At 42.8% G+C, this 25375-nt stretch overlaps 1 protein-coding gene across 1 annotated transcript in view; it reads left to right on the top strand.

Annotated features, from left to right (window-relative positions):
• Window positions 1-25375, top strand: part of galnt7 (UDP-N-acetyl-alpha-D-galactosamine: polypeptide N-acetylgalactosaminyltransferase 7) — a 73836-nt gene that overhangs the window by 23254 nt on the left and 25207 nt on the right. The window contains exons 5-9 of the mRNA XM_086119473.1: window positions 3770-3900; window positions 4023-4102; window positions 11436-11618; window positions 16727-16844; window positions 16926-17048. Of these exons, the coding sequence (XP_085975599.1) occupies window positions 3770-3900; window positions 4023-4102; window positions 11436-11618; window positions 16727-16844; window positions 16926-17048 (635 nt within the window). The remainder of the gene's footprint in view (window positions 1-3769; window positions 3901-4022; window positions 4103-11435; window positions 11619-16726; window positions 16845-16925; window positions 17049-25375) is intronic.

The raw sequence follows: 25375 nt of genomic DNA, 5'->3' as shown, positions 1-25375 counted from the left end.
GTGACCATAGATGAGGGTTGGAACGTAGATCGACCGGTAAATTGAGAGCTTCGCCCTTTCGCTCTGCTCCTTCTTGACCACGACAGACCGATACAACGTCCGCATCACAGCAGACGCTTCACCGATTCGCCTGTCGATCTCTCGCTCCCTCCTGCCCTCACTCGTGAACAAGACCCCAAGATACTTAAACTCCTCCACTTGGGGCAAGATCTCCTCCCCGACCCGGAGGGGGCACTCCACCCTTTTCCGACTGAGGACCATTGTTTCAGATTTGGAGGTGCTGATTTTCATCCCAACCGCTTCACACTCGGCTGCGAAACGCTCCAGTGAGAGTTGGAGAGCCCTGCTTGAAGGAGCCAACAGTACCACATCATCTGCGAAAAGCAGAGATGCAATACTGAGGCCACCAAAATGGACCCCCTCAACGCTTCGGCTGCGCCTAGAAATTCTGTCCATAAAGGTTATGAACAGAATCGGCGACAAAGGGCAGCCTTGGCGAAGTCCTACCCTCACTAGAAATGATTCTGACTTACTGCCGGCAATGCGAACCAAACTCTGACATCGGTGGTATAGTGACCAAACAGCCCGTATCAGGGGGTTCGGTACCCCATACCCACAAAGCACCCCCCACAGAACTCCCCGAGGGACACGGTCAAACGCCTTCTCCAAGTCTACAAAACACATGTAGACTGGTTGGGCGAATTCCCACATACCCTCGAGGACCCTGCTAAGAGTGTAGAGCTGGTCCACTGTTCCACGGCCGGGACGAAAACCACACTGCTCCTCCTCAATCTGAGGCTCGACTTCCTGATGGACCCTCCCCTCCAACACCCCTGAATAGACCTTACCAGGGAGGCTGAGGAGTGTGATCCCTCTGTAGTTGGAACACACCCTCCTGTCCCCCTTTTTAAAAAGAGGGACCTCCACCCCAGTCTGCCAATCCAGAGGCACTCTCCCCGCTGTCCACGCGATGTTGCAGAGGCGTGTCAACCAGGACAACCCCACAACATCCAGAGCCTTGAGGAACTCCGGGCGGATCTCATCCACCCCTGGGGCCTTGCCACCGAGGAGCTTTTTAACCACGTCGGTGACTTCAACCACAGAGATAGGAGAGCCCACCTCAGGGTCCTCAGACTCTGCTTCCTCCAAGGATGTTGGTGGAGTTGAGGAGGTCTTCGAAGGACTCTGCCCACCGACTCACAACGTCCTGAGTCGAAGTCAGCAGCGCTCCATCCCCACTGTACACAGTGTTAGTGGTGCACTGCTTCCCTCTCCTGAGACGTCGGATGGTGGACCAGAATTTCCTCGAAGCCGTCCGTAAGTCGGCTTCCATGGCCTCACCGAACTTTTCCCACGCCCGCTCGGCGACCACCAAAGCTGCGTTCCGCTTAGCTAGTCGATACCCGTCAGCTGCCTCTGGGGTCCCACTGGCCATAAAGGCCCGATAGGACTCCTTCTTCAGCTTGATGGCATCCCTTACTGCTGGTGTCCACCAGCGAGTACGGGGGTTGCCGCCACGACAGGCACCAACCACCTTACGTCCACAACTCAGATTGGCCGCCTCAACAATAGAGATTCCCCCACCATCGGAGCCTACTCACCACCAGGTGGTGATCAGTTGACAGCTCCGCCCCTCTCTTCACCCGAGTGTCCAAAACATGCGGCCGTAAATCCGATGATACAACCACAAAGTCGATCATCGAACTGCGGCCTAGGGTGTCCTGGTGCTAAGTGCACATATGGACACCCTTATGTTTGAACAAGGTGTTCGTTATGGACAATCCGTGACGAGCACAGAAGTTCAATAACAAAACACCACTCGAGTTCTGCTCGGGGGGGCCGTTCCCCCCAATCACGCCCTTCCAGGTCTCACTGTCATTGCCCACGTGAGCAATGAAGTCCCCCAGCAGAACAAGGGAGTCCCCAGCAGGAGTGCTCTCCAGCACACCCTCCAAGGACTCCTAAAAGGGTTGGTAGGCTGAGCTGCTGTTTGGTGCATATGCATAAACAACAGTCAGGACCCGTCCCCCCACCCGAAGGCGGAGGGAGGCAACCCTCTCGTCTACCGGTGTGAACCCCAATGTACAGGCACTGAGCCGGGGGGCAATGAGTATGCCCACACCTGCTCTGCGCTTCTCACCGTGAGCAACTCCAGAGTGGCAGAGAGTCCAACCCCTCTCAAGAGAACTGGTACCAGAACCCAGGCTGTGTGTGGAGGCAAGTCCGACTATATCTCGTCGGAACTTCTCTGCCTCACACACCAACTCGGGCTCCTTCCCTGCCAGAGAGGTGACATTCCATGTCCCAAGAGCTAGCTTCTGCAGCCGAGGATCGGACCGCCAGGGTCCCCGCCTTTGGCTGCCGCCCAGCTCACACTGCACCCGACCCCTTTGGCCCCTCCCATGGGTGGTGAGACCATGAGAAGGGGGACCCACGTTGCCTCTTCGGGCTGAGCCCGGCCGGGCCCCATGGGTGTAGGCCTGGCCACCAGGCGCTTGCCAACGAGCCCCACATCCAGGCCTGGCTCCAGAGGGGGGCCCCAGTGACCCGCGTCCGGGCAAGAGAAACTGAGTGCCATTTATTTTATTCATCATTAGTGGTTTGCGAGCCGTGCTTTGTCTGGTCCCTCAACTTGGACCTGTTTGCCGTGGGTGACCCTGCTAGGGGCATAAAGCTCCCAGACAATTTAGCTCCTAGGATCATTGGGACACACAAACCCCTCCACCACGGTAAGGTTACGGCTCACGGAGGGGCTTAATTGTCTAATCATCCTTAATTGACTAATCATAAACACGTCTGCTGCACGCTGTGGGATCGATGGCCTGTGTGTGTGTGTGTGCGTGTGCGTGCGCTCGTGCGTGCGTGCGTGCGTGCGTGCGTGCGTGTGCTCTGCTCAAGCGCAAAGGCCCACGAGGGGCTTTTTTTTTTTTAATGTATGTTAATTGGTCGCTACATCGCGGATTTTCATTTATCGTGGGTGGTTTTGGTCCCCATTCACCGCGATAAACGAGGGATTACTGTACCATAATAATATGTATATTTTAATAAATAATAATGTAGTACAGTCAAACCTCGGTTTTTGAACGTCTCTGTTCTCGACCAAATAGGTTTTCAACCAAAAATTTCGAGTTTTTTTTGTGCCTCACATTCCGACCGAAAATCGGTTCTCGGCCAAACTGAGCGCACTTGAATGCGCCACTTGACTCTCTCAAGCGCCAAGTGACGCTTCCTCGTGTCACATTCCATTGTGAGCAGACGTGTTCAATAAAGATTTTTTTAAAAAAGAGCGCGGTTTCGGTTTTTGAACAAATCGGTTTTCGAACAGCCTTCTGGAATGGATTATGGTCGAAAACTGAGGTATGACTGTACAGGTATTATGGAAGAGTGTATGCTGGTCATTGATGTCCTATTTTGCAGTGGAGACAAAGTTGATCTGTTTCTGTATATGTTTATCCTGATCCAGTATACACGAAAAAGGAGGCATAGATATGACTGTTGGATTTGCTGGGAATGCAAGGCACTTCTAGAACTCATATATCACAAGTGTAAAAATGTTAAATATACAGATTCCAGTTTACTCGCTCTGTCAAGTCATATGATATTCAGTTGCTTTTGCATTTAAAAAATATATATTTTAGAAAAATGTCTGCATGTGTATGAAATCTGACCTCACAAAGGCCATAAGATTTTCTCACCCTTGATCTGTTTTTGATTTTTTTCTTCTTTTTTTTTTTTACGGAATAATGATGATGAAACTCTCTTTTTGAAGTCCACTTGAAGGAACGTTTGGAGATTTACATCAAGCAGTGGAATGGTCTAGTGAAACTTTACAGAAATGAAAAGAGAGAGGGTCTCATCCAGGCACGAAGTATTGGAGCCAAGAAGGCCACAAAGGGACAGGTATTTCTTGGGAATATTGCTATACCAACAGATTTGACATTTTAGAACAAAGAGAGTTAATTAATTTCTGGTTTCACATTATGAATAAATAAAAATACTTACGTTTTTGTGTTTTTTTATAGGTGCTAATATACATGGATGCTCACTGTGAGGTTGGAATCAACTGGTATGCTCCGTTGGTTGCTCCAATTTCAGAGGACAGGTAACAGTGATATGGTGGTTAAAAAAAAGTCAATGAACCTCTTTAAATTACATTGTAGGGATTTATCTATCTCTCTCTCTTTTTTTAACACATTTCTGGAAAAGTCCTGAACATATTGCAAGGATAATAGATAGGATGCATAAAAGTACGCATGATTTTACATCATTCAATGTGGCCACTGTCCATGGCCCACCTGACGCGGATGCACATGAGGTTCAGCTCGCACTTGGAGAGTAAATTTTGGATGTGGAGCAGACTTCCCTGGACTCCCTGGTAATTGTATTTGGCAATTTTAACAAGGGGAATATAAGCCATGAGATACTTAAGTAGAGACAGTTTATTTCATGCCCTTACAGAGAGGATAACACGTTAAATCACTTCTACAATAAGGTTAATGGAGCCTACTGTGCGCTGCCCCACTTCAGACTTTGCCTTTTAGATCACCTAATCACATACAGACAGAGGTTGAAGATTATTGTGTTACAAGTTTACAGAGGCTGAAGATCTGTAAACATCAAAGAGGGGGACTAGTGAGACTGTGGAGGTGATCCACACATTTGGAAACAATGCGACAGGATGAGTACAAAGAGACTGTGACCTTATGCCATGATGACTCTGAAGCCATATAATAGTTTGATCTACTGGTATTATCACATACATTACACAACAGAAGCCCCTTAAAAGAAAAAAAAAGGTGGTCGGTGCCTGTTGTTGCGGCAATCTCTGAACCCACTAGTGGACACCGGTGGTAAGGTATGTCGTCAAGCTGAAGAAAAAGTCGTATCTGTCCTTTTTGGCCTGTGTAATTCCGGAGGCAGTTGACTGATACCAGCTGGAATGTACCTATAGCGGTCAATGTGTCAAAAACTGGAGCGTGGGAGGAGTTCGGTGAGGCCATGGACTTCTTTGAGGAAAGAAGATGGTGAGACTCCACCATCTGGAGTCTCACGAGGAGGAAGCAGTGCACCATTAACACTGTGTCCATTGAAGATGGGGTGCTGCTGACCTTGAGTCAGGAAATTGTGAGTTGGTGGGAAGAATACAATCATCCCTCATTTTTTGCGGTTAATAGGGACCAGAAACCCCCTGCGAAAGGTGAAAACCACATGGTAGGGTTTGCCCCCATCACTCCAGGAATTTTTCTGTATGTGTATATGGGTACCAGCATGTTTAAAATATGTAAACAGTATTGATACTTTACTTATTTGAGACAAAGATTACAAGAGTAGACATATTTTGTTAAATCTTAAATTACAAAACCTTATACTGTAATTAACATTCATCATCGCCTTCTGAGAGAGGCGATGATGTTGGTGGCATAGAAGACGGCTCTTACTTCACTCGTACAGACTTTAGGTTCACTCGGAAACTCTTCTGCTCAAGGCGCTGATGGTGTAGCTGAGGTTTTTAAATTGGAGAAAAACATGGTGATGGGTAGCGCTATGACGTTCATCTTGTCTTCTTATTAGTTGAAACAGGTTTAAGCTTTCATTTTTATTAGACAATGGTCTTTTTTTTTTTTTGAATAAAACATTTCTTACCTTAGCTGACAGTTTCGGCTGTCACCTCAGTCTTTGTCTGAGCTGCCACTGCTTCATTGTGACGTGTTTAAAAAAAAAAAACACCTGACCGGATTGAGAAATTTTCAAAATAAAGGTCAACCCGACCTGTCCCGGTCAAGGCATCTGTGTTGGAAAAGTTATCGCGAACACAACACTAAGATACAGTATGCGAGACGGTCAACAGCATGACGAGACACAAGGGGAGGTGCTGGGTGAGGCTGCAATGATGCACAAGAAAGACAATAAATCATGACATAAATCCACTTGTGCTCTCAGTGATCAATCATGTGCCTTGTTTGAGTGGGCATGTACAAAGCCTCTGAGTCACCTCAGCTCTTTGTTCGGCATGCAGGGAAACCTTCACTCTCGCACATCACTGTGTAACAATGCTTCCTTTCCTAATATGGCTGCCGATATGGCTGTATTTTTAAATTTTTATTTTTTTGATTAATTTTTTTTTTTTTTATGACGACAATATTTTGGAAAACCCACAAAGTGCCGCAAAGCATGTAGCACGAAGTGGCAAGGGATTACTGTACTGTACTTCAAAGACCTCATCAATATCTTCTATTGCGGAAGCAGAGCCTGGAGTCTCTGAGGTAGCTCCTTCCTGGCAAAGCCCCAGGGGTGAATGAGATCCGCCCGTAGTCCCTAAAGCAGGGGTGCCCAACCAGTCGACCCTGGTTGACCGCGGACTGATCCCAAGGCAACTGTGAGGTGTGTTTTTTTTTTTTTTTTTTTTTTTTAATGACATGACAGGAAGTCAGTGTCTCCAAACTTAGCGACTGTGACACTATATTTAGTGAGTATTCAGATCCTCTTGAGTGACTTTTTTTTTTTTTAAGTGACTAGTAACAATCTAGCGACTTTTTCTGGTGTTGTTGGAGACTTTTGGAGTCTGTGTGGTGAAAGCACGTTGTTCTCAATGAGCAGCGGCGGGAACTGTTGTGGCTCCACCCTCAAATGAAGCCGCTGCTGGCTGATTGCGCCAGGTTTACAATCTGGGCTGGATGTAAATGTAAAACTTTTCTTTGTCTGAAATAAATTTTAAAAACATCAACAAATAAAAATTACAAAAGAAAAAAAACATCCCCCCAAGTAAATCACACACACTGATTACATCATTGAGCGACGTTTTGGACGTCTTCCTTACCGATGAGTTGGAAACGCTGCTGGAAGTTGACCGACCGCTCTTAACAGTAGCGAGCAGCTAGCGATTACTGCGGTTCTTTGGCTGGTTCAGTGCACTCCCCGGCTTTCACACGACAAGCGTTGAAAATGCCTTGGCAGTGGCAATGCCATTCAAACAACGGCGCTAAATACACAGGACATACTACGGCAGCCTATCATCAATCCCGTTACTTGATTGACACAGAGGGCAACCAATCAGATGACTGAATCACCACTAATGCGCAAACAACGGCGCTAAATGCAAAGCTAGTCAGCGAATTACCTCTGATGTCAAGGCAGGGGTGCCAGACCGGGAGCCAGCGGACTGGTCCCAAGTCAACCGCAAAGGGTGGGAGGAGGAAATGGAGGGGGGCGGGGGGAAGACGTTTGTGTGTGTGTGCACGCACACACACAGGATGGGATGCCCATGTGTATGTGGCTCTTTGCAGTAACACAGTAAAAAAAATGGCTCTTTGTCTCTGACTGGTTGGCCATCCCTGGCTGAGAGGAAAAGATCCAAGAACTACCATTTTCCACCAACCAATGAAGAGCCACTCACCATTTTGCCATTAAAAGTACACACCAGGGGGGAGGATATTTTTAATGCTTTCATGGGATTTGTTAGCGGGACAAAACAGTGGCTTTTAGATTTATCTTTCCTCACTGATCTCACTGGCCAGCTCAATTAATTGAATTTAGAGATGCAGGGTAAGAGTAAATATGTAGTCAACATGATGAGTTCAGTGAGCACATTTAAAAGCAAGCAAAAAGCTGATGTCCAACCGGCTGCGGCTTAGTAACCGGTGCAACTTCCCTCACATGCAAGCAGAACTAAAACGTCATGGGAAAGGTGTGACACAGCTTGACAGTGCACGTTATGCGGAGCATGTTCAGAGCATCTCATCAGAGTTTGAGAGGCGTTTTACTGACTTTGCATCCATTGCGCCTAGAGTCAGCTATGTGTTATCCATTTGGTGCAAATATTGACGTTGGTGACATTGCCGCCAAAGTCAAATCACTTTTCGACTTTGAAAGCCAGACCCTTGAGGATGAGATTCTGAAATTGCAAAATGACATGAGGATCAAAGCCAGCCCATGGAGGTAGGAAGTGATTTCCTTTTTTCAGAGATCTGTTTCGTAGCAGTTTTTTTTCTGTTTGGTTCATATTTGGTTCTATGTAGGAAAGCCAAATGGCTTGGCCCTGGGGCTTTTAGTTAACGTGTGTGTGTGTGTGGGGGGGGGGGGGGGCGGTGTCAGATGTTGACACTGGACTGGTAGATCTCCGGAGGTTGGCTCCTTGAAAAGTAGCCCTTGGGACAAAAAAAGGTTGGGCACCCCTGCCTTAAAGGATCTGGATCTTATGGGGCTTTTCTGGTTGACACACATCTTCAGCATTGTGTGTGGGTGTGTTCCAACTACAGAGGAATCACACTCATCCTTCTCCATTGTAAGGTCTATTCAGGGGTGCTGGAGAGAAGGGCCCATCAGGAGGTCGAGTCTTGGATTCAGGAGGAACAACGCATTTTTTTTCCTCAGCCGTAGAACAGTGAACCAGCTCTACCTCTGACACTGAGTTTGACTTACCAGTTTACATGTGTTTTGTGGTCTTGGAGAAGGCGTTCAACAATTTCTCTTGGGGAGTTTTGTGGGGAGTGCTTCAAGAGTACGGGTACCGAGCCCATCTACATATTTTGTATTACATTATTTAGGTGGAGGCTTTTCTTTGGTTGTTGACAGTTCTGACAACTCCCAAGTTTGTGGTCCACTGGATTGTGGGATTTTATACTGGTTTGAGTTGGTGTTGTTTTTATGCCCCATGAGCCTTTGTATGAAATAGGTTTGTGACTTCTGGTATAGCAAAACTGTGAAAGTCCATTTTCTGTGACAGTTACAGACTTTAACAATGCTCCAAGTTGTTGCAGCTTGGAAGAGAAAACATTTCAATCCCGGTTCATGCTCGTGTAGTGGGATAGCAGGATGACCAGCGACAAGGTATTGTCACATGTCGAACTACTTTCCGAAGTCTGCCTCTTCACATATTAGACAATTAGCTATTTCAAAAGCTGTGAGTCGTATCAGTACCGACACAGTAATAAAATTGGTAGAGTTTTGTTAAAAGAACACAGTCTTAGTGTCAAGCAGACTTAACCCTGGAGAACCCAAGAACCGTTTTCTTCTTTGGAAAATGATGAATTTTACATGAAATGCCTGCTATATGTTCACTGAACACCAAAATATATGTTTTTTCAAACATTTAATGCTTTAATCCTAATTTGGGATTAGGGCCACATTTGACCCTTAAGGGGTGTTCACACGGCAAAATTTGCTCCGGTGCTACGCCGGTGCTACCCCAGTAGAGCGTTCACACGTGCAAACTTACACCGGTGTAGCCCCTGAAAACATCTTACTCCGGAGCAAATTTAACCCACTTCAGGGAGGTGGTTTAAAAATTTGCTCCGGAGCAAATGCTCGTTTGCGGGGCAGCACCGATGTAAAATGGTACGTGTGAACGCTACAGGGTTAAAAATTGGCTCCGGAGCAAATGCTCGTTTGCGGCGGGGCGGAGTAGCCTCGCTACGCATGAGAAGAGTTGATTACGTAGCTTTCATGCTCTGTAGTACTTCCGTCATCTGTTTGTCTAATAACAACACACGACATGTTGGCTGGCAATAATAGTAGAATGGCAACTGGAAATCACAGTAGCAAGCGGCATCTTGCCTCTTGGGTTATACCATCTCAACTAGAACGGGGCGGGGGATAGTCCCCAAACATCATCTTTTCCTTTTGTAGGAGACTGGACTGTCTCGGAGTTGTGTAGTTTGTTCCTCTGTTGTGTGTTCACAAACACCCATAGAATTTATTTTGTGATTTCCTCTCTTGATTTTCTGTTTGGCGCATTATATGTTTGCTTTTCTGAGTGTCATTGAAGTCATCGTTGATTTACGTTTTCGGGGCGGTCATTGAACGCCTCTCGAGCAGAAGGCACGGAGACCGAGAAGGAGAAGGGCGTGCCTGTACAGTCGTTGTTTGAGTTGTATATGTTTTGACCGGCACAACCGAACCAACACGACAGCTCTTTGTTTTCTATCGTTTTGCTCCGCTGCAGAAACTGCCGTGTGAACCCAAGTGGGGTTGCACTAGCGCTGCGCCGGTGCCAACACGCTCAGCGGCTTTGTACGTGTGAACGCTCCACAAAATTTGCTCCGGTGTAAGATACATCGCAAAATAATACATCGTGCAGCGGAGCAAATGTGTGCCGTGTGAACACCCCTTTCGGAGCCAGCCAAACTACTTTCCACTGTAACCACACGACTGGACCAATTAATGTAAACAAAGCTCACATCGCTTGATGTCATAAAACTGCATTAAATCTTCACCAAAATTAATGCGAGCATCTCCACTTGTCAGCTTCGACTCCTGCGAAGAGGAAAACAATCGCCTTAATATTTTGGATTTTATGAGCATTACATCTTCCTCTCCGTAGGCACTGCTGCAGCTTAATGACAAAAGTGTCTAAAAAATCCAAATAATAATAGTAATAATAAATTATTATTATTATTACTATTTCAAAGGTTCCCTAATACTGACGTATGGTGTCTCCCTCTTGTGGCACATGCCACTCAGCGAATCTTATTTGGTGGCTTGTCACAGTGCAAGCAGCAAGCACATTGGCACACAGTTCAAAGCGCGTGTTGCAGCACTGTGGTCTTTCTCCACAAAATGAAGACTCTTAGACATTTTTTTTCTTTGATCTACATCCCTGGGAAGGCGGGAAGGTGCTACAAACTAGTTTGTCTTTCGTCTTCATGTGCAAATTGAAAGAATTATCCTTTAACAGGAACACTTTGGTCCGATTTCATGCAGGACATTGAAGGGGTGGGGGTGTTAAGATAGATAAGAAAGCCTTTATTAGTCTCGCAATGGAGAAATTCCCAATTCACAGCAGCAAAGTTATGAAAGGAAGAAGTAGAACAACAAAATATAGGAGCTGCTGGAAAGGCAGCCACTCTCGCCGCGCCATTTTGAAGTCAAAATAACAAAAATAACACAACACAACACAACACATAGGACACAGACAGTCGTGCAATCTTCACCACTTTTCTGCATACACTTATTTTATATAATATATGTAAACTTGTGATTTCAACTGTATACTGTATATTCAGCTATGAAACATGCCGACAGAGGGTTGTTTTTGTGTACTTAGGACGGTATGTCACTCATAGACTATATAGATGGTTATGAGTATAGTATGGAACCCCAACATGGTGGAGATGAGGACGGTCTGGCTCGAGCAGCATGGGACTGGAGCCTGCTCTGGAAGAGACTACCATTAAACCAGAGAAAGCGCAAAGAAAACATACTTCTGAGCCCTATAGGTACACGCATTGCAGATGGCATACTGCTAACTAATGTTCATTGTTGTCTCTTTGTGTCTCCATCTCCCATTCTTTTATTCCACCTTTATTGTCTCGAACTCTTTTCTTGACAAACCCTATCCCATTTTCCACTCTTGTCTGTTTGTATTGGTCACCAACCCCTTTCCCCCGATGTGTCTTGAATGAATGCCGATTCTTGTGATTTCACTCCCATTCTAAAAGAACGGTGTGTACTGTTCCTTTGATCGACACCATCCATGGAGAGATGTTCACCATTGAGACCCAGGGTGGAGGAGATGCAGACGGCTTTGCAAGAGGAGCCTGGGACTGGAGCATGCTGTGGAAGAGAGTTCCTCTGAACGACAGGGAAAAAAAACGAAGAAAAACTCATACTGAGCCATATAGGTACTGAAAACCAATACCTCCTGAATAATTTCACTGTATCAGAAAAAAACCCCAAACATTAATATAACATGAAGAAAAGTAGCAAAATGCCAAGCATGTTTGAATTTTACAGTCCATTATTTTTAGTAAACACATTGTTTATTAGAATCAAATAAGAACAATACAAATAGAGAAAGTAAACAAAGGGTGTTGGTAACAAGCTTGGAGTGTCTTGTCCAGGAAAAATAGTTGTAGGAAACACTATTGTGCAACCAGGGTAGCACTTTGAAAAACAAACAAACCTAAACAAATTTTATATATATACATATATACATATATATATATATATATGTGTGTGTGCGTGCGTGTGTGTAGTGCGGCCCGGTGGACAGCTGTTTAGGGTGTTGGCCTCACAGTGCAGGGTTCGATTCTGGTCTTCCTGTGTAGAGTTTGCATGTTCTCCCCGTGTGCCTGCGTGGATTTTCTCCGGGTACTCAGGTTGCCTCCTACAATCCAGAAGCATGCATGGCAGGTGAATGGAACACTTTAAATCAGGCATGTCCAGCTCAGGGACTGGAGGGCCACTGTCCTGCCTGTTTTCCAGCTCTCCTGGATGCAATACACCTGATCAAGATGATCAGCTCATCAGCCAGTTCTGAAGCAGCATTAGAGTGATCCTGATTATTTGAATCCGGTGTTTTGCTTTTGCCTGTTAACAGGCAGAACAGCGACCCTTGAGGACCGAGTTTGGACACCCCTGCTCTAAATTCTCCCGAGGTGTGAGTGTGAGCACGAATGGTTGTTTGTCTATGTGTGCCCTGCAATTGGCTGGCAACCAGTTCAAGGTGTACCCCGCCTACTGCCCCAAGACAGCTGGGATAGGCTCCAGCACACCCCGCGACCCTTGTGAGGATAAGCGCATCAGAAAATGGATGGATGAATATGTGCGTCTGTGTGTGTACCACACACACACACACGCACACGCATGTAATTTAGATTTAAGGACCACAATTTAAATTATTTCAAGTATGAATTTGTTTACATTTACTGTACATAATTTGAGCTCCCAGCTCTTAAGACCCACAAAAACAGGAATTCAAAAAGTTAGAATACTTTGGAGAAATCAGCCCAAATTTTGCAAGGCCTGAATGTTTTGAACGTAATGTCGCACATTAATTGTTTCCTAAACTCAAAGCCTATGCACAAGTTTCCGCAGGTGTTATTAAATTGCTCCAGTTTGGTTCAAGTGTCAGTTCGGTTCAAAATGGGGAAGACTACAAACTTGACAACTGTCCAGAAGACAATCACTGATACACTTCATAGGATGGGTTTGCCACAGAAGTTCTTTTCCCCAGGAGGATGGCTGTTCACGGACTGCTGTGTACAAGCGTATCATTGGAAAGTCTGTTTGAAGGGCAAAATCTTGCAATAGAAGATGCTCCTGGAAGAGAGATGACCATGGGCTTCAGAAGATTATCAACCGAAAAGATTCAATATTCTGTCAGAGATCCACAAAGAATGGAATGGTGCCGGAGTCAGAGCTTCAAAACCACCATATTCAGATGCATCTCAATTCCACCGACATGCCTTCCCATGAGGACACAGTCAAGGGTCTCTGAGGGTGGCTCTCCTATATTTGTGGTCAACCAAGTTGGTTAAAAACATCCTCGGTGGCTACCCACACAACAACATCATGACCATAAAGAACAGGGAAACACATACATGTAAGTAAAACTAATCTTCACAGTGATGCCACATGATTTGAGTAGATGTACTATACTTTGATACAGTTACGTGATCTGAGTTGCTGGTAAATGATGATTTCTGGACCCAAATGGCAACAGCAACACAAGTGACAAATTGGTTTTCATACGAATGACACCTTGGGATTTTATTCAATATACTAGGTTACATTTTTTAAGGTGTGATTAAATGCCCGCTATAGATGTGGCTTAAATGCCGTTGGAGCAAAGTGACAACACAAACCTCTGAATGTTGTAACACATTTACCGGTACTTTATTACTAATGATACTCTAGATTTTATTACATATTCTATACTTAAAATCAGATGTGATTTAAGTTGTTTTCAAATGCTCGCTATAGTGTATTAGTAACGTCCGTTGGCTGTTGTCACACTAGTCTAGAAACACAATAGGCAAAAGTAATGAGAAAATGTGGGAGTGTTACATTTAAACTTTACCCTCATGTCTTCTCTTGAGTTGTTGCTTTCAGTCATTTGTGGTTTTGTTTTTTGCTTTTGTTCATGTTCCAGTTCATTTGTCTACCCCTGGAATTCAATAGGAAAATAATTTTGAAAATGTTATAATTTAAATTTTGCAATTGTCTTCTTTTAGGAAATACAAAATGCCCAAAAGAGGCTCAGGCACCGCGAAGAGGTGGTCAAAATACTGTGGGCACCTGACAGTACGACTATTAGGCCATCTATTTAGCCACTAGTCTTGTGGCATTCTTTCTGGCGGCTTCCCTCAATAAGTATGGTGAGATTATTATTTTCTTATTCATATAGTACCTATGGTTGGGAATGTCTGTGACCTGAATAAAATTAAATCGTAAAGACAAGGGAAACAGTCCTTCACCAAATCTATGGCTACATTTTTGTTGCTCATATCTATTATTAGGACCCAAGCAGCGACCTCTTCAGGGTCTCTATTATTATTTAATTTTTGATATTGGTGTTGATATGATCAGTATTATTATTAGGGCCCAAGTAGTGACAGCTGTCAGGTCTCTTTTTTTGTTCAAGCTTAATATTTATATTATTATATTTCACAAAAATGAATTGCATTTTTGGGGACCTAAGCATGCCCATAAACTTATCAAACTCTGCACACTCATCAGCCCTGGTGAAAAATTAGATATTTTAAAGTTATAAATGAGGAAAACAAAATTGCTCTGCAATTCCCCCTAGAGTGGACATATAGAAACCAATCCCGGAATAATTGATCTAGGCCTTGTGAAACACTTGCGATTGGATGAAAAGTCATGAAACTTTGTACCCACATCAGGCCTGTCAATATCACCAGTATTTTATGAGTTAATTGTGGAATTTCATTTTTTAAAAGTGGCTCTCCCATTTTTAAACTGTTTTATTTTGTTTCAAATTGTGCCTCATTTTTGGCCTTTTATAGGGGTTCTATTTTATAAAAATAGCTTTTAATCTGATCGACTTCATATTAAAAAAATGCCAATTCCAATCTGCCAGCACCTTAACATTGCCAGGGCTGTGAGGGCCCTATATAGCAGCTTGCAGCTGTAGTTTGTTTATTTTCTATCATCACACTCAACTTGGATTGAGCTCACTATTACTCCGTATTCACATGTTAATAGTTATACCCAATTGATTGTCAATGTGTCACTCCTGCAGGAATCGTCTTCACCCTTTCCAAGTCTGCCAGAAGGATCTTGGACATCATGGAGTTCATCATGGGGGAACAGAGGCCTGACGAGAACAGAAACAACATGAGGAGGTCCAAATACACCATTAGGAGGAACTTCATGCCTTTCATGATCAGAAATTGGAAAGATTTTTTGATGGCATTTGAGGGGAAACAATGGTGGACAAAATGCAAACATTAGTTATGTGACACTCCTGTTTTCTATATACAGGAGTGTATCTAAAAAATCTTGATTGAACACGTCTGCTCACAATGGAACGCTACAGGAGGAAGCGTCACTTCCTTGTGTAAGGAAGGCGAGAGGAGTCAAGTGCCGCATTCAAGTGCGCTCAGTTTGGTCGAGAACCAATTTTCGGTCGTAATCCGAGGCATAAAAAACTAAATTTTTGATCGAAAACCGATTTGGTGGAGAACAGATATGTTCGAAAACTGAGGTTTGACTGTATTCTGCACATGATGCATTGTATTATAATGTATTGACAAAGTCTGTTCCTTTTATAATATATTTCACGGACATTATATAAAATTTAACCAAAATTGTAAATGGAAAATACAGGACCGGTATCACACTTTATCGACACCATTCTGTGCCTAAAGCGTTTTACAAAGTCCAACATTCAATTTTTTGAAAACCTATTAATATATTCAGCAGACAGATTGCTGCCTCATTGCTTTAACTACGGTATGTCCATCCATCCATCCTTCCATTTTCTAATCCGCTTGTCCTCACAAGGGTCACGGGCGTACTGGAACATTTACGTACACCGTACACAACACCTCATCAGGGGTTAAAAGTGGACGCTCTTAGGCTGGTAAGTCAGTCACCAGGCCTTATCCAACAGAGCATTTCACCTTTTCAAGAAGATACTGAAGACAGAAACCTACAGAAACAAAGAACTGAACGAAGCTGCAGTAAAGGCCTCAAAAAGCATTTCAAATGAAGAATGAAACTGAAGTCAATGGATAATAGGCTATTCAGTGATTGCAAGTAATGGTTATAACACAAATATTAAATGTTCACTTTAAGCTAATTGAATAATGTCTGTTCCAGTACTTTTGCTCACTTGAAAAGTGGGTGCCTTGAAACAAAAGGTGCTCTGTCCTAAGTGTAACTCATCTAGATGTAAATGCATGAAATAAAACCTGGAAGAACTTTTGTCTCAAATTCATCTTTTGATCTGAAACCCGAATGCCTTCAGAAATTGACCTAGCTGTTCCAACCCTTTTGGAAGGGATTGTATGTCGAGACTTACTATGTTGATTCATCACGTGTCAGTGCTTACTTATTTTACTGTATCATGATACATTAACAAATTGAGGACACTTGTCACTTTGTCTATTGTGTTTTTCTTGTGGAGACTGGAGCATATACAGAAATACTGGCATGATTTAATAGAACAGTACATAAATGGATGTTGGTGTTGGGTCTGTCTCATTACTCACTGTGACTCCATCCGGTCACCGTTCCTCACTTCCTTTACCATTCTGAAAATCTTTTCAACCATACATTATATTTATTGCTGGTTTCTTTTTACAATACTTTTCTCTGATGTTATTTTAGGTCAGATATTTATTTTTGTCGTTTTGTTTGTGTGTGTGTGTGTATATATGTATGTGTGTGTGTTAAATTTGGTTAATGTTTCACAAGCTTGAGGACTGTTGCGAAGTTATTCATATATTCATTTTTTTTTTCTGTGGGTCTCAATTCAAAGGTCTCCAGCCATGGCAGGGGGTCTCTTTGCTATAGAGCGTGACTACTTCTTTGAACTGCGCCTATATGACCCCGGATTGCAGATATGGGGAGGAGAAAATTTTGAAATATCATACAAGGTATGATAGTGCCACTGTTTGATGAGTGCTCAATTTGCAAAGAAACTGCACATTTCTACTCAAATTGTACTGTCATTGTAGATATGGCAGTGTGGTGGCAAACTGCTCTTTGTCCCGTGCTCTCGTGTTGGGCATATATACAGACTTAAAGGTTGGCAAGGCAATCCTCCCCCAGCACATGTTGGTTCCTCACCTACTCTGAAGGTACAATAGCACACATGATGTTACAGTGTATGTGTATTTGTCAGTGTTGTGGTCCTCGAGCTGATCCATGGACTCGAGGACCGGCTCGAGGACCGAAGGTCGGTCCTTGGTCCTTGGCCTTGGCCTTGGGAGTCAAGTCCTTGGCCTCGGGTTGCCGGTCCTCAGACACAATGAGGGATGAGAGCCTCGAATCCCTTGTCCACAGGTATAAAGTGGGTCCAAGGACCGCAAAAATCACAAAGGAATCAGGGAAACCCATATTGATGGATTAATTTGGCGCTTTAAGAGGGGCGGGTCTGCCACTGACAGGTGACAGTTAGCGCAACGTATAAAGAGCGGCTTCACAGTTAGTTTCAATCACGGTTTGTTCCGTTCGCGATCGGCAGTTTAAATAGCGTGTAAAGTGTTTCTGTAACAGTGGTGTCTTTTAAATACCGGTAGTTATTTTTGCACAGTCGTCACGTTTGTGCGGTGGCACTAGAATGTTTGTTTGAACCAAGTAATTTGCGTTACAGCTGGAGTCAATAATGCCGGCACTTCACTTCCGGGTTTGGCCGTTGGGATTTGGAATCATTTTGCTCGATTCCAGTTATGTTTGCTGAATGCTTTCTCATGTTTGGAATAATGAATACTGTATTGATAATACATAGTTTAAAGTCATGGTTGATTTAATTATTTTTTATTATTATTGTGAAGTTGAAGGTATTAAATTAATTAATGTAGTATTAGTGCGAGTGGTAATAATAGTAGTACTCAGAGAATGTTTAGAGATCAGCCATCTCGTTACCTCTGCGTCCCGCGTCCTAGACACATAATTAACCCACGGGACGCACAGTCCCAAACAATGTGTGTTTTTGGGACGCAAGGAAATTTCTCAGTCAAAACAAACAAAAAAACTACAGCAAGCCTGGGGATTTCACAGTAACAATCGTTACCGGTAGCGTGTCGTTTCCGTAGCGTCATTTTCACGGTACCGAAAAATAGTTTAATCATAAAAGTCACCGCACACGAGTTGACTGTGTGATCAACGCGATTTCACTGTGCCTGTATGTGTGTTTGTGGTGTGGTGTGTGTGTCTTTCTTCTAATTTACTTTCGTTTTGTTTTGTTTTCACTGTTGGGGGGGACGCAACATATGACGTTATGTGCGCATGCGGGTTGCTATTTTAGTCCGCAAATTGAGGAATCGCGCGGATGAAAGTTTGAGATGGCGGCGAAAAAAATAAACCAAGGTCTACTAATTATGATATTTAAGAAACGGGAATGCGAGTCTGATTTTTCGTATGAATCGTCCAAAGGGCGTATCACTAAACTCACCTGTGTGCACAGAACGCGAGAGCGAGATACGACGCGAGGCACGATTACGAGGCAAGTTGGTCATTAGATTTGTAGGCTAATCGCTGTGAAAAATATTATGAAACAGTGATTATTCTATAATTTACTGGTTGTAGCATGGTAACTTTATGAATAAAACATTCGTCACAATGTGTAGTAATGCTAATGTTAACTGTTGGTAGAACTCATGATGACGTGTGTTAAATTCTTTCGTCAAATTGATCGTAGATTACACATGCATCGTCTTGGGAAGAGGATGTCAAGCCACATCAATACTTACCTGTATTAATGATTACCAGTCAATTAATCTTTGCAGTGTGAGATTGGAAAAAATACTCTGATGATGCCACATGGGTACACCAGTTTTTGATCCATTTATTTTTTGGAATAAACCTGGAGTACACAGCTGCTGATGTAATGTTCATTGTTAATGCATAGTTTTCAAACATTGACCCTTGAAACATTATACTTTTGAGTTTCGGAATTCTTGATTATCAATATCAGTCAAAATAGAAAAATGGGTTCCCATGATGAACGTTTACGGAACCCAACATTTGTTATCGTGGTTTCCCATTGGGTAATCCGACGGAACTGAAAAACGGTTACCATGAATTTCCGAAATCCTCAGGCCTGCTCCTGAATTATTTAAAAATTTGCAGCATTTGTTTATCATTGTATGTATATGTTGTTGTTTGTGTTATTATCATATGCAATTGAATAAGTAGACCCTTTCAGAATTCGAAATTTGTGACTCTCTCAATGCATAATGGGACTCATACTTTTCTGATCAGCGAGTCCCTGGGTCTCGCTGCCGGCAAACTGTAAAATTATCACTGAGAGATTACCGCTTTTTTTGCAGTCAGTGATTGACTTCTACGCAAAGTCATTTCTCAACTTGTGTTCTGTGCCATGTCATGCCTGTTGAGTGTTGATTTACTTCATATTAAGAAACTACTGCACTAAAACATTCATTCATAAATGTATATCATATGATTTTATTTTTTTTCTCAGTATAAATAACACGTACCCTGACTGTTCTACTCTTTGAATAAAAACACTTCATTCAAGCGTTAGGGAGTGCAAAGGGTTATGATGGAGGGGTGTTGCAAATCATGAGGGCCTGCCAAGTGGTTTGATAGCATTGTTTTATACATGTCCTTGGCTCGGCCTCAGTTTCAAAACCAGTACTTGGTCCTTGGCCTTGGCCTTGGCCTCAGAGGCAAGTCCTTGGTACTTGGCCTTGGCCTCGGAAAATTTCTCAAGTCCTTGGCCTTGGCCTTGCCTCGGAAAATTTTCCAACTTGGCCTTGGCCTCGGAGACAAGTCCTTGGCCTTGCCGGTCCTTGGACACAACACTGGTATTTGTCCACGCTACCAGTTGAAGTTTCCAAGACGCCCCAGTCAGTACAGTCCAAGCATTCTTGCAGTCCCAGCTTTGCTTAATCGATCCTTCTCTTCGCAGTCTTGACAACCGGTACCAAGTATGGGCTCCTATCAAGGGATTTCGTGAATTAAATAGTGGTCAGAAAAGCCCAGTGCTGCGTGGGCAACACATCGGTATGTGTCTTTAAGTGGATGCAGAAGACACAGAAGAGAGCTGACACTGGTAGAAGACTGGACGTACTGACAACGTGTCACTGATTAAACAGAGTTTATATACTGTTGAGACATCACGCCTGTATGAGAGAATAAAGGAACAAAGCATAAAAGTCCGACGGAAACTGCATAGCAACTGCACAGCAATTGATACATCAAGGAATCAACAAGTTGATCACAAAAAGGTGAACCTCGCCCCATTTTTTTTGTTTGTCACTGAGCAATGCAGAAAAATCCCTGTCTATATAATCATGGCACACACCTGTTCCCAGTTAGCCTTTTTAATTCTGGGATTCTCCAAACAGGTGTTTTGATGAGCATTTGACAACTTTGTCAGTTGTCTTTTGCCACCTGTCCCAGTTTTTTTGGAACATGTTGCAGCCGTAATATTCTACTTAAATGACTATTTGCCAAAAACAATCAACTTTTGCCATTTGAACATTAAATATCCTGTCTTTGTAGTGTATTTAATTAAATATAGGTTCAATGTGATTGGAAAATCATTGGATTCTGTTTTTGTTTCACTCAACGATCCAACTTAAATGAAATGAAACAATGACATTTGCCTAAAGTCAGCTGGTATAAGCTCCAGCACTCCTGGCGACCCTGTTCAGTTAAGCGCTGTTGGAAATGGATGGATGGATTTGGAATTAAATCAAATACAGTCATACCAAATTTCCCCAGTGTGGGACTAATAAAGGTTATCTTATCTTACCTCGGTTTTCAACCATAATCCGTTCCAAAAGGCTGTTCGAAAACAGATTTGTTCAAAATCCAAAACCATGTTTCCCATTACACGAGGTTCCTTGTTTAAGGAAGCCGAGAGGAGTCAAGTGGCGTATTCAGGTTTGCTTAGTTTGGTGAAAAACCAATTTTTGGTCGTAATCCGAGGCGTAAAAGTCTCAAATTTTCTGGTCGACAACCGGTTTAGTCGAGAACAGAGACGTTCGAAAACCGAGGTATGACTGTAATGTGAAATCAGTGGATGCGGTGGTGGAGTCGCTTTGCAAAATGGAAAAGTATACTTGGATCCACCTGAAAAATGGAGTGACTGATTGTTCAAGAATTCATCAGATTGATGCCATGGAGATTCATATGCTAAAAGATATCTAAGGCTGCCTGAAAGTGTAGACGGCCTGTTCCCAAAACAATTGTTACCTGGATGGAAAAACATACGGGCGCAAGTACAGTAATCCCTTGCTATATCGCACTTCATTTATCGTGGCTTTAGTACATTACGTTTTTTTTCCCAAAGTACTGTATTCAGGAAAAAAATGCCTTGCTACTGAATTGTTTAAATTTTTGCAGCATTTGTTTATAATTGTATGTACTGTATATGTTTTTGTTTGTGTTATCATATGCAATTGAGTAAGTCGACCCTTTCAGAATTCGAAATTTGGGACTCTCTAAATGCATAATGGGACTCATACTTTTCTGATGAGCGAGTCCCTGGGACTCGCTGGCGGTAAACTGTAAAATTATCACTGGTACTGCATAGGCCAGTGTTTTTCAATCTTTTTTGAGCCAAGGCACATTTCTTTCATTGAAAAAATCCCGCAGCACACCACTTGCTGAAAATTTGGGAAAAAAACCTTCTTTTAACAATTAAGTGTTCAGGAATTGGTCCCGGTCCCCATCAACCGCGATAAGTGAGGGATTACTGCATCGAAAACTCCTTCTCCCTAAACTATTCCCCGAGCCTGTGACTGATAAGGTCTTGGCCTAGTAGCTACATGCACAACATCAATGTCTTTGCTGGATTCCTATTCACTCCACCCTTCCCCCATAGCACAGCTGGAGAAACTTGAGCGTCCTATTGTGTGCAGCCCGTTTCACAGATTCTGACGCGCCCCACACCCTTCCTCCCCTCCCTCCACTACCCTGTTCATTAGATTTTGAGTATGGAGAATTGTTTTGCTGTACTGTTGTTTTAAATGTACGCTACAAGTGCTGAGGGTTTTTTTGTCTTGCTCAAACCATCCAACCATTTTAGGAGAACCACTCGACCACCAGGCCGCCCCATTCAGCGAGGTGTGTAGCGCATCATTGCATCAACAGCTGCAACGCCAAGCTTTTCGTCTCCGTGGAGACATCCTTGACATACCAGTCTATAGCTCGGGAAGGAGAGATAAAGGGGTTGATATGAATGCTAGAGCCGAGCGTATTATTCATCCAGGGGAAAGTCCAGATAACAGTTGTTTTGGGAGCAAGCTGTAAACAATTTCAGCCTTGAAAGTCTTGTGACTCTCAATGGTGTCATTTAGCTGAGTTCCCAATGTTTCAAGGCCAGATGCCAACTCCTCCTCATTGTTTTCCATTTTGCGAAGAGACTCCAAAACCACATTCACTTTGCGATTGTGTTCGGTCAGTGCATGAATCTGAGTGTTGATCACCTGCCCCAGAACCCCATTAAGACCGTTAGCTCATTCTCATCCAATAAAGCTGCTCCCGTCAGCTGAATTTTGCAGTCGATCAGGAAACTGCTAACTCCAAACAGCAGCATACCTGTTATCAGAAGACCAGTAATGTAGATGTCTTCCATACCCTTTTTGGACACCATTGACGGGCACACCATTCTTCACTTCTGCCTAGAAACTAAGGTGTACTCAGCTGCAAAAGAGGAGCAAGAAGGCTCCCCACTGCCTTTTTGTCTCCCTCATTAAGGACACCTACACACAAGAATGTGGGTGAACCTAATATTTTGGCTGATATCGCCAGCCCACTGGGGATACCTAGGTGCGAGAATTCTGGGTGAACCTAATGTCCCTGTCCAAGATGGTCGCCCCACTGTGAATGCCAGGGAGCGAGAATCTGGGGTGTACCGAATGTTTTGGCCAATATGGCTCCCCCACTCGGTCTGCTGACACACAAGAATCTGAGCAGTTCAAATTTGCAATGATTTGAATCACTAAAATAGAAAATTACATGAGAAAAACTAAAATTATACGGTGAAAGTGTTTTAATCTGCATTACATTTTTTGCATTGGTAGGGATAAATTGAACAGTTTGAAATGGTAAAATAATGCAGAAATTATGGGAGAAAAGGAATAGTGTCAGATTTAAATTCTTTGTGGGTATTATCATGGTGGGTATATCCATGTTTCTGGTAAGTGGGAATTTTTGCCATCAGTCGAGACAAGCTGAGCAGTTCAAATTTGGAATGTTTTTAATTTGTCAAAAAAAATTGAATTTAGAGGACAAATATTTGAAAAACTTTTTTTGTGCATATGTTAATATAGTCCAATACATATTTATTTTCCAGAGTGCTTTCATAGCAGTTGCAACTGTAATAAAGTGCTTTCCAGGAAATGTAACATAAAATAACAATATTAGAATACATTGGTGAAATTTTTGTTCAGTGGGAATTTGGGGCATTTAAAAAATAGTTCCCAAGATGAATTGAATGTGCTGAATAATATACATTTTAAAATGGAACAATTTTAATTTGTTGTATAAATATCCATCCATCCATTCCATCCATTTTCCGAACCGCTTAATCCTCACCAGGGTCGCGGGGGATGCTGGAGCCTATCCCAGCTGTCTTCGGGCAGTAGGCGGGGGACACCCTGAATCGGTTGCCAGCCAATCGCAGTTGTATAAATATGTCACTGGGAATTAATAGTGAATCTTTGGTGGAAACAGTGTTTTGAGAAAAAAATGGAAGATTTGGAATGAGAAAATATTAACCCTCAATAGCATGAATTATTGGAGAATTTTGAAATTGCAATTGTATGAATCGGTCAATAAATGTAAAAACACAGGTCGATAATGTTTAATGTATAGATTTATGGGGGGCTTTATGACTCAAAAAATTCTAAATTTACAGTGAAAAACGTGAAATTTGTTTTGTATGAAATTTTAGAACGTTGAAATCGGTTCCCAAGTTGAATCGAATGAGCTGAAGAAATAGAACTCTTAAGGGCAATTAAATTAATCTGTTTTGATGAATGTCGTGTTGGAAATGAATGGGATTTCTGGCGTGAAAAATGTGATATTGTGAAAAATATAATAAAATATGGTTTCCCAAACGGCATGACTCTTCTGCATATTTTGAAAGTGGATTGGAATGGGGTGAATCGGATGAAAAATGTGGAAGGCGATGCAGGACAAAAAAGATTAATGGAAATAATTTTTTAAAAAATCAATCAGGTACCTGATCAAAAATGCTGTCGCCAGAGTCCTTTCAAATACTAGAAAACTGGACCACGAATCACTATGTTGGTTTCCTGTGAGTCAAATAATATATTTTAAAATCTTGCCTCTGGACTTTGAATCTCTAAATGGCCTTGGATCAAAATAAATGCAAGATGTACTGTATTAGTACCCTACAAAGACTCCAGACCCAGCAGGTCGGCTTGGACAGGTCTATGGTGTGTTCCTAGAACCAGACCCAAAGAAAATGAAGCAGCATTTGGTTGCTTTGCTACTTACTATTGTGATTTTTGCAGGGTCTTAATATTTTGTTTCTCTTTCTGTTATGCTTTTCATGTTTTATGTTCAGCACTTTGCATTGTCATGTCCATGTCCTATACAAATAAACTTGCCTCGCCTCATTTGGGGAAGTTAAAGTTGGTATTACCGTATTTTCCGCACTATAAGGCGCACGAAAAGTCATCCATTTTCTTAAAAGCTACCAGTGCGCCTTAAAATCCGGTGTGCATTGAGTATGGTCATTACGGTAATATGTCGACCCCCAAAATGGCTCCTTGCTGGAGACATGCTTACATGTTATACCTTGCTGTTGGTTCAGTGAACTGTGTCGCTGCCTTATTAAATAACCTTTTGTTGCAGCTCTGAAAAAAGGAGAGCTGTTGTGTTGTTTTTTTAAAACACACACTTTTTAATGGTTTTCACAGTCTCAACAAATACAGGTACGTCTTTGTCCGTCTCTGTGCCTTCTCTTCTTTCGTTCGACTCGAGAGGCTACGAAAATTGAAAACAATGTATCAAAACAGAAAATCAAGCAAGGAAATCTCAAAATTAATTCTATAGCCCCCCTACAGAATTTATTTTGTGATTTACTCATTTGTGAATACAGTACACAACAAAGGAATAAAGAAACAATTCTGAGACAGTCCAGTCTCCTACATTTTACTGACATCTCAATCCAAGTCGGGTACAACATTTTTGTCAAATGCACAGATGAAATTTCCTCCCTCTTAAACAGACAACAAGACAACATCTGATCGTTCTGTTGGAGCTACGCTCAAGGAAATGCCAAAATAAATTCTGTAGGGGGGGCTATAGAATTTATTTTGTGATTTCTTCACTTGAGTTTCTGTTTTGATGCATTATTTTCAATTTTCGTAGTGTCATTGAAGTAATCGTTAATTTACGTTTTTTGGAGACGGTCATGAACGCTTCTCGAGTCCAACAGAAGAAGCATAGCTCCATCTAG

Source organism: Hippocampus guttulatus, chromosome 9 (genome assembly GCF_054856545.1).
Source record: "Hippocampus guttulatus isolate MCC_2025c chromosome 9, RoL_Hgut_1.0, whole genome shotgun sequence".
NCBI classification, from domain to species: domain Eukaryota; kingdom Metazoa; phylum Chordata; class Actinopteri; order Syngnathiformes; family Syngnathidae; genus Hippocampus; species Hippocampus guttulatus.
The sequence above is the reverse complement of the archived record's forward strand: the minus strand, read 5'-3'. Positions and strand labels throughout refer to the sequence as shown.